General features: G+C 32.0%; 1 protein-coding gene across 5 annotated transcripts in view; it reads right to left on the minus strand.

Moving 5' to 3' along the window:
- The window catches only part of TMEM161B (transmembrane protein 161B), a 67,310-nt gene that overhangs the window by 13,245 nt on the left and 34,588 nt on the right, over positions 1-19,477 (minus strand). For 3 of the 5 annotated variants that reach the window (XM_006187961.3, XM_014562002.2, XM_032475656.1), the window contains 2 exons: positions 18,871-18,968; positions 15,269-15,425 (listed from right to left, as the gene is read on the minus strand). In XM_006187961.3, the coding sequence (XP_006188023.1) occupies positions 15,269-15,425; positions 18,871-18,968 (255 nt within the window). Of the gene's footprint in view, positions 1-5,099; positions 5,175-15,268; positions 15,426-18,870; positions 18,969-19,477 lie in introns of those variants that run through there. The other 2 variants (XM_032475671.1, XM_032475667.1) reach the window with 2 other exon arrangements.

Here is a 19,477-nt window from a genome sequence, read left to right on the forward strand (position 1 = left end):
CAAATAAGTGGATTATCCAAAGCTAGAACCTAGACTTTCATTATACCAAATTGCTCTCCTTGAAAGCATAAACCCACCAAACAAAATAAGATACTTAGCCAAAAAAATCTAGAAAAGCAAATTTTACATAAACTATGTCAAGTACGGAAAATAGTAACAGCTGTCTTTCAGCACTTGCAAAGTGCTAAGCATTACCAATTAACTTATCTCATCCTCACATTAGCCAATTATTATCACTACTTTTCCAGATTTTAAAAAACTGTGGCACAGATAGGTTAAATAATTTGCCCAAGATCACACAGCTAGATCAGTTGGGATTTAAACATAAGCAGTCTGGATCCAGCAGATATTCACCTAACAACAAATTATACTGCTTCTATAAAACTGTATACACCACCTAAGTTACATGTACTTTAGCAATAACACATGAAATCTCTGAAAAATAGAACTGCCTTGACAGAAGTAAATAGTTCATTCAAACATTTTCACCACGAGAAGAATCTTCATTTAGGAACAGATGGGCAAGGATAAGGACCCTGGTCCTTGCTCTTTAAAAGGAAGCTGCCTTTTGTTGCCTACTGAAAATATGTTAATAAAGTTAATACCCATTCACTATTAGGATCCTACCTAGGATACTGGCTATAAATTTGGATTCCCAGCTGCTCTAGCTACAGGCACCTACCCCAAGTAAGCCAACTTGAAGGTATTAAAGACATGACTTTTCTGCATCTTTCAAATGCAATTCGAACTAAATCCCTATGAGAGTGTAAAACTCCATAGCAAGGAATCTTCTCTTGTTCACTGCTGTTGTAGAGCACCAAAAGGAGTGCCTGGCACATAGTAGGTACTCAAACAATCAGTGACTGAATTTTGCCATAGAATGTTTTACATGGTAGTTTAGGTAAGTTGACAGTATTAACTCTATGCTTTAATGGTATACAGGCTTTTTGAAGGATGAAATAAAAAACAACTCTTTCTCTGGGGTTATATATTCAAAGTAAAAAACAATCAATATAGAAAAAGTTTTAGTCTAACTTCTGTTTTATCAGTGGTAATAATGAAAATACTAATTTACCACTCAGGGTTATAAACTTAAAGGATTTTCTGAGTTTTACAAAGGCTAAGGTTTTGTTTACTACAGGCTAATTTAGAAGATAGTTCCCCTTCCAAATGTCAAAAAAAAAAAAAAAAAATAGAGGGGTAGCTCATCTTTAACTACCTATTCTTGGGGCAACCAGGCCGTCATAACTGTGATGGGAAGTATCTTTATTAACCTCCTTTAGTCAAGTAGCTCATTTTTTCACCGAGTATCACCCCCTTTCCTGACTTTTATTGTTCTCACCTCAGTTAATTCCACTCTAGCTAATCTCCCTTTTATACAAATCTCTCTGTTTTCCCCCAAATACCATGATTCAAGTAAATACTTGCTCAAATTATTTTCCTAATTACTCACTAGCAATAATAGCATTATTTTCTTTGAAAAAAAATATGGTCCTGTATACTAATTAGAGATCAAATGAATTCTCATAGGCTCATCTGAGGAGGAAATGACATTTATAGCATCGCTTCTTTAAAAAAAGATGATTGCATTTCCAAGTATTTCAGAATACACTCTACATGTAAGTTGGAGGTACTATCTAAAGACTGCTGTACTAGAAATTTACTCCAACATCTTAATATATTTCTTTACAGATTATAATGATATTACGTATAATGCTACATTCTATAAAGTACCTAATGTGCTTCTAAGACAAGACAAAGCTAGATCATGAAAAGCTAGATGAGAACCTCTGAACTTTTTGATTAGGAAAACCTTGAATATTTTCATATTTGCTATAACGAATACAGGCTTTAGGATACATATAACTAGAAATACATACACTATAGAGCTTAATCATACAACTTCTAAAGACATTTTACCAGGATTGTTACTTTTATTCTAAATGTCTTCTTATATTCATCATTACTCAGGTTATATATATAATGGCCAAATATTTGAACAACTTACTTCTTTAATATAAGAAATAAAACTAATGAACAAGCAAATGTCATTGGTTTACAATTATTTCCCCCACCAAATATTCAGCATCCTGACACAAGGTTTCTTGTTCACTTTACCTCTGCAATACTCTGGTTATATAATAACACACAGAAATCTAAAAGTCTACTGAAGTAAATGAGTTATTAATCCACCTAATAACAGATGTCAGTTATTCTATAATATTGAACATTAGGGGAAAGGGGAAGCTCAATTATTTTTATAACAAGAGAAATAAATCCTCAAGTTTTATGTATCTGCAAAATCAACAATCTCTGCAAATCATAGTAAGAATTTAAAGAGTGATATTTACATTCTATTTCTTACTTTGTAATGTAGAATTCTGTGATACTTTCATGTGTTATTTCTTCAAAATTCTTTCTAAAATCACCTAGGATTATTGTACAAGTTTTCCCTAAACATAGTTGTAAATCCACTTCCTATTTGGGCTAAGAGCTACTAAATCATTTGTAAGCAACAAGGGTATACTGCATCACTGCAGAAGCTGGCATGAATTTGTAATGTTAAGCTAAAGGAGGGTTGTCAACTGACTGGATGTCAATTTCAATTAAAATGATTAAGAGGGATTTAACAAAGCACATTTTTAGTTGCCATGTCATTTTAAGATGTGATGTGAATTTTTAAAGACTTTTCTACAACTTAATCACTGCATATACCCTACTTTTTTTCTTCTTTTCTATAAGAATATTATTCATTTTAGAGTTTTTGCATTTTTGTTTTCACATCAAAGACACTGGCTGTCTATAGTTGATTAAAGTAAAAAGACTTTCCAGGGAAAACAATTAGGAAGACTGTATCCAGGACAGAACCCTGACAGTGATCACAAGTCTCCAGCTAAAGGAGATAAAGGCAGGACCTGCCCCACCATCACTGCAAACTCATCCCATTAACCTGGGTGAAAATATATTGTTTGTAATGAAGAATGCTTCTGAGAGGAGACTGCTGTGTGTGCAGGCAGGAAAAAAGTTACAAAGCACTACTCTACATCATCTTGCACAATCTAAGCTCTTCGAATAGTTTTCTAATTAATCAAAGTAATAAACACATTGTAGTTTAAAATTTACATTATGATTTAGTTTTATTAATAAACTACAAAGTTAAGACTTCCTTGCTTAAACTTCCTAATTTCTATAGGAGAAAATAAAGCATGAGAGTCTAATACATAATTATGTTTTAAATTATGTAATTTTAAAAGCATAACTTCATTATATTTATGATTAATAAGTGATATTAATCACTTTAATAAGAGCTGAAGCCAGGTTAAGTGTGAAAAACATGAAAGCAAATAATAAAGGAAAAAAGATCTGATTTTAAAGAGGACTACTGGAGCTTTATCCCATGCAAACAGTAGTTTTCCTTACAATGAAGTAGAGAATTTATCTCTGAATATCAAGTTTTCTAATACAGCAAGAACAATTTCACAAGTCTCAAAAGAAACTTCATCTAAATTTCAACATTCAAGGTGGAGTGTATGAAACATGAAACATTGTTCAAGTTGTGATGAGATTCTAGAATACAGATGCTCAAACTTTTCCCTCCAGGACAGTCTGAATCCTGTGTTCCTTACTCATTTATCTTCTCCAAAACTTAGAAATTAAAGAAACAAAGCTAGTGGTTCATTTTTCTAGTATCAAACACTACAGGGCTATCTTTTTCCTGGCATTCTAAGGAAGAGCTTACATATTGGGAGAGAATAAGGGAAAAGGAGTAAGATCTAAAAACAAAACATAAAAACTCCAAAACCACAAATGAACTGCTTTTGATATCTACTTATGCTCTTTCTCACTGCCTGAGGGCCCTAAGCCCAGGTTGGAAAAACATTGCTTCATTTTTACTGAAAATGAATACTCAAGTCTATAAACAGGCCATTTATAACTCCTCCACTTACACTAAAAACCAAAACAACACCTTTAGCCAAAAGTGGTATCAAATGACCAAAATGAAATTTTTCAAATATGACACCTACCACCAAACTTTGTTAACAGAGAATTATCAAATAAGTTACAAAATATATCAGTGTTAAAAAGGGGAAAAAAATTAGACACAACCAAATCCACGTGTGAAGTATAATCTTCCTTACATCACTAACACTTTAATATAATCCTACACCACAAACTCCTAAAACTTTATAATCCCTGCATCCTCAATTCATATTGAATACTAGATAAATCTTAAAACCAAGTATTCATTGAGCCCATAATGGAACTAAACCTTCTCATAACCCACAATGTAAAACACACATACAATATTCTGATCTGTAATACTATGATCTGACTACATTCATATATTCAAGCTTTCATTCATTAGTCCCCAAACCTCCACTTAAATCAGAATAGTATATTTACCATCTTCTAAGTGTAACCGTTATACTGTTCACTTGGATCATAACCTGAACTACCCTCTTCCCTTCCCTCTACCTAATCAAAGCGTCAAGCTCCACATACCTCATGAAGCTTACCATTGTCTTTCCAGCCCAGACTATCCCCTTCCTCTTTTGAATTCATAGCACTTACCACCATCATTCACTTGCAAAGTATATAATAAGCTACCTTGAATAACAGCTGACACAAATGTAAAGAACGCATTCTCTAGATTTAGACTGCCTCGCTGAATCTTGGTTCTACTCTTACTACGTGATCCTCCATGAGAAATTAATTAACCTATGTCTCTAGTTTCTTTATTTGTAAAACACAACTCATACATCCACCACCTCAGAGAGCAGTTTTGAAAATTAAAGATTTATTTATAGTTCTCAGCAATCACTTGATGTTTTCTATATAACTGAATAAAATACTGAATTTCCAATATCAAAAAGTAATATGAGAACGTACACAAGGACAAAAGGATTACACAATGATAAAAAAAACCAACTAAGTTAATTTTACTTTGGATAAAATTCCTAGTTGTGTTTAAATCTTTTAACCTTTTCCATGAAAACTTAATCTGTAAGGTACAAGATTCTAAAAAATGGAGCAGTATAGTGTGGGCTGAAAACAGAGGTATAACAGAAATCGGAATCCCAACTCTCCACTCCCATTACCTTCCTGTGCCGTCAGGGAACGAACTCCACAGACTCCAGTAGGAGACTAAGATTTAGCCTCTGAAGAAACTGAATCTGAGGTACAGTAGAGCTTAGATTAAGGCAAATGTACTGAAAACAGAATAATTAAGTCAAAGTCTACACACTCAAAAGTGTACTCAGCTTTGAAACATGTGCAGCAGGTCTGTACACTCCAGGAGGGAGATTTAGAGACTCTCCTCTAAAGAAGCCAAAAGGCTCCAAAGAAAAGACCAATAGGTAATGACACTATGGACTACCTAAAACAAAACCAGCTTCAGCATTACCAACTTATTCTTCAGTGAAGCTAATCAAGCCCTACTTAGAGTTTCCCATTTGGTTTTAGTGTCTGACTCTCACATATCAAAGAAAAGTCAAGAATCCCCAGACATTCGAGCAGGGATCAGAAAACTTTTTCTGTAAAGGACCAGACAGTAAATATTCTAGGCTTTATGGGCCACATATAGTCTCTGTACCATATTCTTATGTCTGCTTAAAATTCTTCTGAAAACAACCCTTTAAAAATGTTAAAAGCCATTCTCAGCTCCATAGCTATACAAAAACAGGATGCCAACTCAGGCCAGTATACAGTATAGTATCTTATGTAAAAACTCAGAGAAAATTTGCAAGGGGGAAAAGCAACTTGGAGAAAAGATAGATAGATAATACAGGTAGTAGAATAAGAAGTTATACAAATAACATGTACATATAAAAATATATGTGTTTTTATAGAGATTATCTATACATATGAGATACACCTACATTTCATAAAGATAAACAAAGATAAATTCATTTTTGAAACATGAACAGGATGCTATGAAAAGGAATGGTTACGTAAGTTTTAAAAAATAAATCTGAAAGATAAAGTTGAGGGAAAGTTCCACCAAGAAGAAAGGGTGATAAAACAAGATGACTGATCCAGGAGGTACAGTATCTGCCTAACAAAAGTGAGAGGGAGAAAGAAAATGGGATAAGAGGATTACAGAAAGGAAGAAATTATCAAAGACATAGTACAAGATAATTTCCAAACTCAAAACTCACAAATTAAAAGAGCCTACCAAAAGTCTAGCACAAAGAACGAAAAAAAGATTCCCAATAAGGTAAATGATCATAAACCTTCAAAAACCAGACAAATAAAGGAAGATTGTAAAAACTTTCTGAAAAGAAAAATAAAGAAAACAAGCCATATACAAAAGATTAAATATGACACCGTAGTTCTTGACAGAAACTTTTGCCATTGAGAACAATGGAATTATGTCTTCAAAATTATGAAGAAAAATACTGACAACCTAGAATTGAATATCCAACTAAAATACCAATCAAATAAATGAAAGCACAGAATTAAGACACTTTCAAAACTGCAAAGTCTAAAACTGGTTACCTCACAGGCACACTTTGGCAGAAAGCTCCAAAACATTTAAACAAATCAAGAAAGAGGAAAAACACTGAATGCTGGAAATGGGAACTTAAACTTGGGAGAAGGCAAAGGGAATTCCTAGGATGACAACAAAAGTAAGTCCCAGGATGACAATTGTGTAAGAGGCCTGAAGGTCAACCAATCCAGATAAAAAGCCAGAGAAAGGGGGTCTCCAGGAAGGGTCTCTCCATGGCAGGTGGGGGGAGGGAGGGAAGAGGAACTTATACAAGTTGTAAGTGACCTTGTGAAATAACTATGCTGAAAATCTAGTGGAATTAATACTAAATACAAGGAAAAAAATTTAAAAACTTAAAAAAATTGTTAATTAATTAAAAAATTGCCAAAGGAAGCAATAATACCTTACTTACTTACACAGCACTCACAAAGGAACAGTATTTACATAGGTATAATAATCACTGAATATGGATTTTAGCAAAAATTATAAAGTAAGTACATTAAGAATATAAAGGAGAGAAAGCACAGAGGATGGCACAGTTTAAGAAAAATCCTCAACTACTATAAGTAATGAATTAAGAGTCGGTAGTATAATCATTATATTTAGAAACATAAAGATTTTTAAAAGCCCAAATAAACAGCTAAAACAGGACTAGGAAAAGTGGCAAGAGGATAGGGAAGGGGACTCTTAGTTTTTATTGTACTTTTAGCACTTTTTGTCTATATAAACAATGTGTGTATCTATATATATATGTAATTGAATAAAAGTTAACATTTTAGAAAATTCAATCTTTAATTTTATAAAGTCTTGATCTACAATTTACCCCCCACTCTGGAAAAAAGTACATTACATCCTTGAATTTAACAGAACCTAAACCACACACAAATTCACATCACAGTGTAAAGCCCATATGCACTGAGATTATTTCCATGTCCTATGAATTAAAATATAGTAAATGTTAATGAAGTTGAACATTAACCAACTATTAGAAATGTCTCCCATGCTTGTGAAGCACTATCATCATAAATCCTTAGGATTTCAATACGATCTAAGTCCTTCACTGGTAAAGATCTGATATACATATATACAGAACAGAACAAATATCTGACCTATTTTATAGAGAATAGGCAGCTTTTTTAAGAGTTATAAACTCTCTACAAAATTAAAAAATCTGAGTATTTTCCACCAATAACCCTTAACAGTTCATTCCTGGCCAAGAAGAGTTACACAAAGATTTGCTGAACCAACTGAAGTCTACTTTGGGATTTTATTTTGTAGACGCTTCTTTATGTTTCAGCTCAAAACTCAACTGCTTACTCTACCAAACTTTTAAAGCAATGTGTGTTTTATTCAGTTAATATATGAAAGACCCAAACAGTAGTACATGGTACTAGACTACATAAAAATCTCCTATAAAGAAGACATACTTTTGTTAGCATTAGACATATCAGAATATAAATCTGGCTTTTTTCAAGAGATAGAAGAGGTAAGTGTGCTGTGGTACCCCCAGCTAGTTCCTCGCTAAGAACCATGGTAACTTTATTTTGAGATCACTTACAGAGACTTTCTGTACTGGCTAAGACAGTAGCAAAGTTTCTTATTGAGATACATCAAATTTCTCTAATACTTATATAACAGATTATTTTTAAATAAGTAAGAAAATCCTTTCATGCTCTAATCTTATAAACATGCTTATATTAACAACGTTATTTGTATAGGATAATAACAAACTACACCTGAAATACTATAGAAATGGCTTTCAAAATAAAATTTCTCTAAAAGTTATTTTCTTTAAATCTGATCTTTTTTCATAAATTGTCCACAATTTCCAAGTAAATTAGTTATTTTTAACACTTTTGTGATAAATACAACTTGATAATGTAAATAACATTATGGTAATACCAAAATTAGGTTTCTATATTTACAAACATGTATAATGACATACTTACTAGCATAAAACCATAACATTTATTTATTTATGAATGGAAATAATGACCAAGTACCTTCACTATGAGTAAATGCTTCCCACTACCTTTATCTCACTATTATTACTTTCATAGATCATTCTGTACATTAGACTATCCTAATTATTAAATTAGTAAATATTCAAAATTATAAATGCAGAATCATTGATGCAGAGTCATTTTCTTTTTCTTTTAACATTTTTTCCCCTTGTTAATTAACCCCTCAGTCCTAGCTGAATAGATCATCTACTTTAAGTGCTAACTTACTTTGCTTTATATTATAAAATCTCAAACCCTAAAATAAAGAGAACATTAGGGGTGGAATAAATTTCTCTTCTCCCCCATGGCTGACATTTTAAAGTTTTAATTTAATGTTAGCAATTTTTCATAATTGGAATTATGCCATAATTTATAGATACAAATACAAAACTACAACAGAAAAGAAAAGTCAAGGACAGGTGGGAAGATTTACTCAATAGAAAGTATTTAAAATATATTTATCTTCAAGCAGGAGATAAGAGCTTTCAAACAATGAACAGGCTTAATATTTAGTTGTAAAATAGCTAGTTTCTCTCAGATCTAAAATAACTTTAATAATATACATGTATCAAAGCACTACTATGTTTTAATTAGGTTATAATTGCTTGCTTTAAAGACTTGATTCTCAGATTAAGAAAATGTCTATACTGTAATATTTTGAAATTGTTCAAAGATATTTTAACAATGCTCTTTCGAGAAGGAAAGAAATACAAAGAAATCATTCTGATAGGAAATGTTGTCAATTTTGTTGTCAACAGACAAATCTAATGTCTAGTATCCTAAGGAATAAACATCGAGGTTTTCACAGACATTTCTCAATAACTTTTCTACAAAATGTGTGATGGATTATCTTTAAAAAATTGATCATGTTTCTACTCAACTTAAGAAATTTCCATGTAAACTGAAAGTTTTTCTACTCTGTGAAAGATTATAACCTTGTTTTTGTGACCATGAACAATTAAAAAAAAAAAAAACCCTAATTTTTTTCCTGTTCAAATGATTAAACCTCCTGTATCTATTTTTCCATAAGAACGGACAACCAAAATATTCAAAGCATTACACTTTGCATTCTCACTGCAAAGAAACCTAGAAACTATACCAAGAACCTGCTATAGTACAGCACTGAAAACTAACAATAAGTACATTAATCCTTACGACCTATCAAATAAAATCCTTTTAAAAATAATCTGATCCTGTCTTCCAATGTTAAAAAAAACAAATTTGGACAAATTTTAACTAAAACATTTTTCATATTTCCTTAGAGATGAAGGTTCAATTACTTTATTTTAGTTACAGAGAAAAGAAACAGAACCTCAAATTCTCTCAGATATAAGCCAAAAACTATTATGTAAGTTTAAAGCTGGTCCCACAGAAAAGTACAGCTAGCCTCAACCTAACTCGATTGTGGAAAGAAACAATAACCAAAGATTTTTGAAAGCAAAAACATAGCCTTTATTTAAAAGTAAAAGCAAACAAACAAAAACTATTAACTAATTTTCTGGATTGAAATAAAGCAACAATGAAGGTTATCCTTATATTTTTAGATTCAGAAGGAAAATTATTTCCTGGCTAAAAGAAAAAAAAAGTCATTCTTAATTATAAATTGATGAACAAAAGTACAGTCCTGTTTCCCAAGTACGTTCCCTATGTAACGCTATGTTTCTGACCTGAAAGGTGAATAATTTGACAGCGTTAATGTCACAGAAGATCTCCAAAGGTCTGTTAAAGAACCAAGTTTTGACACAACATGCTATACACAAATTTTCAAAACAAAACAAGTACCTTGGCTCAGATTCAATAGCTTTGAGTGTTCCTTTCTCACTAGGAAACTTGGTTATCTTATGCAGTTCACTTCAGGGTTTAGTGTTTCATTTTTCTCATTAATCTAAAGCAGAACATTTTTGTAAAGAATACAGCAACTTAGAATCTTAAGGAATTCAGAAGAGGTGACTAAGTTATGCTACTTTGCTGTAGTCGTCTGTTTCCTACAACAAACAAATACAGCATTTAATGTGTAGACCTTTAATTTACAAAATTATATATAGAACTGAATATTTAACACAGTATATCTTAGAATTTATTTCAATTTAAACCATTCACAACTTTTTGTTTTGCATGTCTGGCAAACAAGGCAAATTAAAAATTTAAAACATAGCCTTAAAAACATACATAATAGGGTTTTGTACCTTAAACCATCCACATTGTAAAATACAAGCACTGTGGAAATGTGACTAATGATCCAGTCCTTTAACCAAATATAATAGGACTACTGAGAAGCTTTATCATTCTTTGTAAAATAGCTTTCTTCTCACTCAAATTCACGTAACTGACTCAATATTACTCTGCAATACAGCTTATTCATAAAAAAAGATTCTTTTTTAAAAAATCCATCAATTGTAGAAATATTTTAATTTTTAAAAGTTTTACTTCCACCAAAGGATTTTCTACTCTGGATTTTCTGCAAGCACCATTTTTATTTCTGCTTTATTCATAAATGAAAATGATATGCTTCATATTATAAAATCAGTAGATATTTCTCCAATGATTCTAAGACTTTATGGGCCATCATACAGGGCAGACAAGTACTACAACGGCTCCATTGTCATTATAAGGCTTTCTTTATCCTGTATCTCCCATGTACCATGTAACTTGGCATAAATGGGATTGGAACACACAGATTTCAACAAATAGGTGGTTAGAATTACAAACAGGGAAGAACAGAGCTGAGAATTAGTTTGGGTCTAGGAGTAAGACTGGAAGTAGGTGTGACAGCTTAGATGCATGTAAAACTCAGCTGAAGAAAACAGAGCTAATAACAAGAGATGGATCAGTTTCAGGTTCCGGGGTTCAAGATTTTAGTGGCATACATTTTAAAAAGTCATACTTGTGCTTTTAAAATTTTCAAGATTTTGTAAAAATCATAACTGTTGTCCTACATAGGTATGACAAATAAAACTGACAGGGGGACAGAGGACCATAGAAATAAAATAATTTTCTTCCTCACTCTGAAATGAACCAATTGTTAAAGTTATATGTGTTTAATTTGGAGACCACTTTAACAAAGGACATTTTCATCAGTAACAACTGCAGAGAATTTCTAAATCAACTGATGTATGTGTGACCCTAGAATTAAGTGGAGCCATTGTCCTATGTAATCAATGGAGACATGTTTGACTAATAAGTAGGCATGTACAATAGGAAAATAAAGAGAATCTAGACAGAGGTCACTGCGGCTAGACTGTCCATAGCGTGTGAAAGGCATACCAGATATGTTATAATTGAGATAAAAGATAGGCTATAAACAGACTCCTTGGTGTTAATCTGGATATTGGGCATTTAATTCTGGTTTTCTGCATGCCACTGAAGGCAGTAGGTCATTTTTTCACATGCTACAAGTTTGAAGGAAAATCATGTACCCAAGCATACACACAATTCTACTTTCCTTCTTCTTCCCTACCCTCTTTGTGAAGGGTCAAAGTTGGCAGAAAACAGCTTGGATTCTAAAGCCCTTCACCACTTTCTGTCTTCTCTGGGATGGAGACACAGCCAGCTACTAGTTTCCCGCAGGGATGCTATTGTTTGGTGCCTTTCATGAGTGCACTGCTTAAAACTAAGCAGAGCCAGTTCAATGCTGCAGACTGTGTGGGACCTCTGCTCCCACATTATCAGGCATTACTGAGTGAAATAAAAGATAAAAATTTATTCACACAAACAGTAATCTGAGTAGCTATTAAGAAGTACATTTTTCTAATTTCTCTGCTACGTAGGTATCAAGGGCTGTATCACATTAAATAAAACTAAATATCAAAATATGCATTTCTACATAAATACTACTTTAACATCTTCTATACAAACTGTGAAGAAAATGAAGCAAAAACAAGAATATTCCAGAATGGACAATATTTCAGAGAACATGACAACTCAAAGTATGAAAAAAGTACCATGACATATATTCAGCTGGTGCTAATTATCAAGGTAAAATATTTTTAATGTCTTTCATATGACGTGATGTCTAGGGGTGGTCTTTATTCTGACTAAATGGTATTTTCACATATTTAACACTATAAAATGAAACAGTAATATTTTAAATGTCTGAACTTAATCTGCTTTTGAAGTAAGTACAACACTGAATATCTAGGGATGCTTCTCAACTGACATACATGATCAGTATTTCTACTCAGTACAATATAAACCTTGTGGAGATATCGACTCTTGAGACTTTGTTCTGGCTCTTCAAGTCTAAATTATAGCTAAATCAATCCAAAAGAGTCAATAGAGAGATAGCACAGTGGTGTTGAATGTCACATCATATCATATATTTCAAATGGTATCCATTTACAGCTTTAAAAGACATTTCAGCACTCTCTGGTTAAATATAAAAGATCTATGACATGCATTAGCTCAGCTTACTCCCAAAATCTGACTAAATAAACCACACAGGAAGGAAAGTAAAACTGTCCAAAACAAAGAATAGGAAACAGATGACAGTAGGAAAAAAAAAAATGTTCAAAAAAATTTTGGAAGACATTAAGTAGATGGACAAGCAGTTACTGATTTAGGTTTCAGTATAAGGGGGGAGAACTATGCTGGATCTACAAGGGGAGGAACCCAGTGAGGAGAAAGCCAATCCATTCATAACAGACCATACAAAAGTCAGGACTTGGAAACAGCAGGGACCTCTGAAGGCAGGCCTGCAGAATGGATGAAAACAGGTGACTAGTTGAATGTCTATATTGGTGTAATAAGACTTCCCAGATTGCCTGTCTTTTCTAATCACAGAGATTAGATGACAACCTTTCCCCAACTCTGGCAGAACCCATAAGAATTCATTTTTAAAGATGTTAAACCAGAGAATACTGGGCTTGGGAGTATCATGCAAAACTTAGGGTGACAATGAAGAGCTGAAAACAAAGGGCAATGAGAGAACTCAGACATGCATTTAAATTAAGGCCAGCACACTGAATGGTGAGTCTTTGAGCCTTCCTCCCCAGTCAGCTATCTTAACACTGTTGTCAGACTTAAACCTCACAGATGGGAGAATGGACAATTCTCCTCCAGAGAAAATGATAGGCCCAACAACCAGCAGATGTTGATATTTAGAGGCTCCCCAAGGATATTGCTAGGTCTCCACTCAAACCATCCACTAAAAAGACCACCAATCAACAAGCTCCAGCCACTGGCACAAAACTTCCAATTTTTTAACACCTTCTCAAATATCAACAGATATTCAGAGAGCACAAGACATTCAAGAACAATCTTTAACATGATAGTGATTAAAGCAAAAAGAGGGGGAGACTCAGAAAATAAACACTTCAAGGTGCAATACTTAATATTCTTAGAAATAAAAAGATATTACACATCCATGACACAAGAGTGCTATAAAAATGAAATTTTCAAAAAAAGTTTTAATTTATAGAGAACTCAACAGAAGGATTAAGAGAGAAAATTAAGATAAAAATAAAGAAAATAGTATAAAATAAATGGAAAGGGAAGACATTTCCAGTTAAGAACAATAGAAATTATTTATCTGGCAGTCACTGTGGAAAACAGTATGGAGGTTCCTCAAAAAACTAAAATTAGAATTATCATATGATCCAGCATTTCCACTGTGGGTATATATCCAGAAAAAATAAAAACTCTAATTTGAGAAGAACACCCCAATGTTCACAGTAGCATCATTTACAACAGCCAAGATATGGAAGCAACCCAAGTGCCCCTCAACAGACGAATGGATAAAGATGTGGTGTACATACACACCCACACACACACAATGAAATATTACTTAGCCATAAAACAATGAAATGCTGCCATTTGCAGAATGGGATGGATCTAAAGAATATTATGTTTAGTGAAATAAGTCAAAGACACATACTGTAACATATTACTTGTATGTGATGTGGGACTCTAAAAAATAATACAAATAAATGCATATGCAAAACAGAAACAGACTCACAGATACAGAAAACAAACTAGTGGTTACCAAAGGGGAGAAGGAAAGGAGAGGGGCAAATTTGGTGTATAGGATTAAAAGATAAAAACTACTATGTATAAAATAAATAAGCAAAAAGGGTATGTTGTATAGTACAGAGAATTACAACCATTATCTTGCAATAACTGTTAATGGAGGATAATCTGTAAAAATACTGAATCAACATATTATATACCTGAAACTAATATAATATTGTAAAACAACTATACTTCAATTTTTTAAAAAATGATGTATCTGAACTACTGAGGTTAAGAATTCTGTAGAAGAGTTTACCTTCTATATAACAATAGAAAACTGTTCACAGAGGGTAACAAGATACAATAATGCTTAGCTATAAATAATATTTCTATAGGTGTAACTAAAACCAAATACCAATTTAAGTAAAAAGTTGTCTCCTTACTATCTGGAAAGAATAGAAGTGAAGAAAATGAAGTGAGAGAAAGGTGCAATAATATCTAAAGTTAAAGAAATACCATCTTCACAAAATATTTAAACCTATGGCAGTAAATCTCAAATATAATACCTAAAAGAAGTAAAAGTGGCTCCTCTGTGACATGAGTCAGATGGAAAAGGAAAGGCAGGGAACCAGCAAGTCTTTCCATGTATTTCACTTTTTAAACTATTTACATCTACTCTGAAAACTTTTTCAACTAAATAAAGAGAATTTCAACAAAGAAAAATCCTCCAATGATTTAAAATCCTTTTTAAATCAGAAAGATCTAATGGTGTTAGCTGCAAAAGGAAAGCAAATTCATAAATTAATATTAATGATGTTTTGAAGGATACATTGCAAAAGACAAAACAAGCAGGCACCAGATTAAGCTGATATTCATTTCCTGTGTGGGCTTCATAAAATTGTAGTAGACTTCAGTTACTAGATACACAACTGTAGCAGCCACTGTGAAATCCACCAGCCACTGGTATTCTGGAAAGTAATGCAATGCTGAAAAATAAAGGTTTAAGAAAGAAAGGTTTATTTAAACTTCAACAAACAGCTTAGGAAGATTTATCTATAATTAACTTCAAACATGCTAGACTTTATTCTGTTTGATGATTTGCAATGTGAGGTTTGCAAATATGAGAATCTAAAAATGCAGGAAACAGATCGAGAATGTTGGCATTCAAAACTAAATTTTAATACCCCATAAATTGAATAATTAAAATGAACCTGAAATGATTACCAAAAATTATTTAAATTGTTGTTAAAAATATATGATTGCAAAATGAGTGGGTATTCTCTTAGCTGATTAGCTTTTACAGAAATTATAAACCAGAAGATTTTTTTTTTTAAAAAAAGACTCTGCACTATAATCCTTTAGATTTAGAATACAATTTGATATCAAATACTACAGATTTACTTTTTTTCCTTTCTGTGAATCAAGAGAGTTGAACTTTATGTTACAGTATTAACCACACTAATGCAAGATTAGTAATTTTGTAACCTACTGCAGATTAAAATAATAAATTAAATATACTTTTTATTCTCTCTTCTACTACCTCAAGAAAAGCTGGTGAAACGCTTGTTGATTTTCCATAAAGACATACTCCAACAAACTATTCCATCCTTAGGGTTTATATTAAAATTAGCAATGTCTGAAAGTAAATATGATTCCATCTCCTTTTTCGTCTCAGATATTCTGGTTTACTTCTGCCAGAGAGTAGTCCAAAATATTAAAGTCATTTCTGTAGACCTCCATGTATCATGTACATAAACATCAATTCCTATACCCTCACTGGCACATAATAAAATGATCTACAATACTCTGAGAAATTTTTAGATGTACAATGTAATACTTGAGGATACTTTTTAAATCACATATTTACAGAAAAAAAAAAGTTTTAAAAATAAAACACCATTCATAGTAAGACATATTTAAAATATCAAAACAAACTGACCAAATTTACATCTCTATGAGGTGACAGCAAAAATTCTAAATCCTTTTAAGATTGAATAAATTATTTATTTGCTTCCGCTTAACTTAACACTCTTAATTTGCCTCAAGTTATTTTAACTGCTTTAGCTTCTTTGTTGTAATAGACCTAATAGATTATAAATGCCAGTCTGAAAGATTTACCCTAAAATGGCTGCAGGACTCCTACCCTCTAGAACCCCTTCTACCCTCTAAAGATTAGCTTTTAAAATAACATTCTGTAAGGACAACAGAGAAATAGATGGAACAGACAGGCACATGTCTGTTTATCTAAAAGATTTTCAATTTCTATTAACAAAAGTTGAAGTGTTCTAATTTTCCATGCCTGCCCACACTCACATAGTATTTCTCCAGAGAACTCATTCACAGCAAATAGCCAAGTGACATTCTTTAAGAGGTTCTTATGATAGATAGCTAATACAAATTGAGAGACTTATAAGATAGTTATTGGAAATCAATAATAAATACATTCAATAAAAATATCATTTATACATATTCTTGGCTATGTATTTAACACAAGTATTATATTCTTCCTTCCGAATTCAATAATATAATTACATATGCGCCATTCAACAGAATATTGGAATCAAAAGAAAACAAAGTTCATCAACCCCAGTGGTTTGCATTAACCTCCTGAGAGTACCTCAGGTTCAAGCAGAAAACCTTCCACTTTTACCTAAACACACATACAAAGCATGCATTCATGGATGATTACATAAATATAAACATAAATAAAACATCTCCCTGCTCTTCTGATTAACTGGAATGCTCTTGATGTTAGGTGACCAGTTGTTTAACTACTACCAATTGCAATTAGTTCTCAAAAGTGTAAAAGTGAAACAAAATATTGAATAAGCTGAAGCCAACATTAGCCCTAACTTCCATTTTTGAAGTTCATTAAAATAGCCTAATTCTCACTAAAAGACTTTACCACATTCAATGTGTCACCCTGGTCAAGTTATTTAATTCCACTGTCTAATGAGTTTAAAAAAAAAAAAAAAGTCAGTAAGAATTATATACCTCATAGAATTGTGAGGATGAGTTAATACAAGTAAAGCACTTATAACAATGTCTTACAAGTATTCAGTTTAAATTATTATTAAAGTTAATTAGCTTATAATTATTCAATAAACATAAGTTATTAGTAAAAATAACAGAAATCTGTCTTAGGAATCAGGGAGCATGTATAAATGTTCTTATACAAGTAAGCACACATGTAGGATTAATAAAACAAATGTGACAATCAAAAAGTTCAAGTGCTCTTACATGTTTTAAATAGTGCATAAAAAAATAGTTTAAAAAAAAAAAGAGAATGAAATAACCAGTCTTAAAGACATTAGACAACTGATTTATCTTGTTCCTCACTGATATTTTCTAGTTCATCCTTTCCATATATATGAGATATACATATATATATATCATATACACAATCTTTGTAAATGGAGAATCAACTTTCAAATGTATTGAAGCCACTTTGTATAACAAAACAATTCTATATGAGATGCTAGATGAAATTATTACGGTTTTTCTGGGGTGGTGTGATTTAACCTAAGAAGGACCAAACTACATAATGATACTTTATACAATATTACCAAAGATTTTTTTTAATGTGTTATTTTAATTACTCACTTACAATGTAAACCATTCATTCTCAAACTTGGTCAAAAAATCAGAACCACATGGAGGATTATTAAAAATACAAATTCCTAAAACCCACTCTAGATTTACTGAATCTCCAAGGGTAGGTATGAGGAACCCTCATTTTCAAAGAGCTGCTCAGGTGACTGTGATGAACAGCTAGGTCTGAAAACTTGTATTCTAAACAATATCACCTTATATGCCCTTCTCTTCTAGGATTTGAGTAACTTTGTATAAATTTCATTTTAAATGTAAAATCATTATAGTTACTATACAATTAAACACTCATATACAGGAAAAAACTGAATTTTACTTATTCAGAGATACTCAGTGGGTACAAGTAAATCTTGACTAAGTTTTCTATTCCCAAATTCATTATTCTTAAACCACTTTCATTTCTACTGAATGTGACTGGTTAAGTTGAATACTTGTAAATATAGGTAATTCAATACAAACACACAAATGCATTTCTTCAGGTAGTATTATAAAAGGAATAAACGAGCATAAATGGCAAAAAGTCCAAAATTTGAGATAATGAAAACTGACTGAAACAGTGTAATCAACTTGTATAAGTCAGCCTCTTCTGAAAAATGGAAAAAATAATGCTTACTACAAGTTAGGTAGATAGAAAGACAAATTCAATTCAAACAAAGTCACTGAGCTTCCAGGCTCTGAGAAAGATTTCATAGTCCATATAATGGATTTAATGATTAGAAAAACAGACAAAAAAATCTAACAACAATAAATAAAATGAAAGTACTTTCATTAACATAATATAAAACTGAAATTTACAGAACATTTTACCTAGATTTCCCTTACCTAAAGTATCCACTTCTGTAACTGACTTTGTTTCTAGATGGAGATCAATATCCTTTGGAATGGTTAGTGGCTTACTTTCAATGTGACCATTATATTTCCTATAAAAATCAGACAAGTGACACAAAAAACAAGTTACCCTCACTGTTATTCAAGTGTTTGTATAAAACTAATGACAAATAAGGTTATAAATTTCACAGTGAAAAAAAGTTCTAATATTTCATGAAAAAGGAGGTAAGGCACTCAAAAGCAGTTTTTAAAGGGGGGACTACAAAATATAGATGTAAATTATTATGCGAATATACAGATTACCAGAGAAAGTTATCTAAATTAGTGAGAAGAATAAAACTTTGATTGCTAGTTTAGCATCTCACCCCATTTTTCCTGCTCTCTCTTCTACAGATTTACAGACAGCCTAATATTTCTTTCTTTAGGCAGAAGGGTTAAAGGAAATGAAGACAAAATGCATTTCAATTTAAAATTATACAAGTATACAAATACATATATATAGACAAACCTGAAGCTTTAAACAAGTCAGAGTTAAAAGTATATATATAAGATTTATGTGTATGAGAAATTCAGAAACTTGAAAGACTAACTCAGATTTGCT

The sequence above is a fragment of the Camelus ferus genome, chromosome 3 (genome assembly GCF_009834535.1).
Source record: "Camelus ferus isolate YT-003-E chromosome 3, BCGSAC_Cfer_1.0, whole genome shotgun sequence".
Classification (NCBI taxonomy): domain Eukaryota; kingdom Metazoa; phylum Chordata; class Mammalia; order Artiodactyla; family Camelidae; genus Camelus; species Camelus ferus.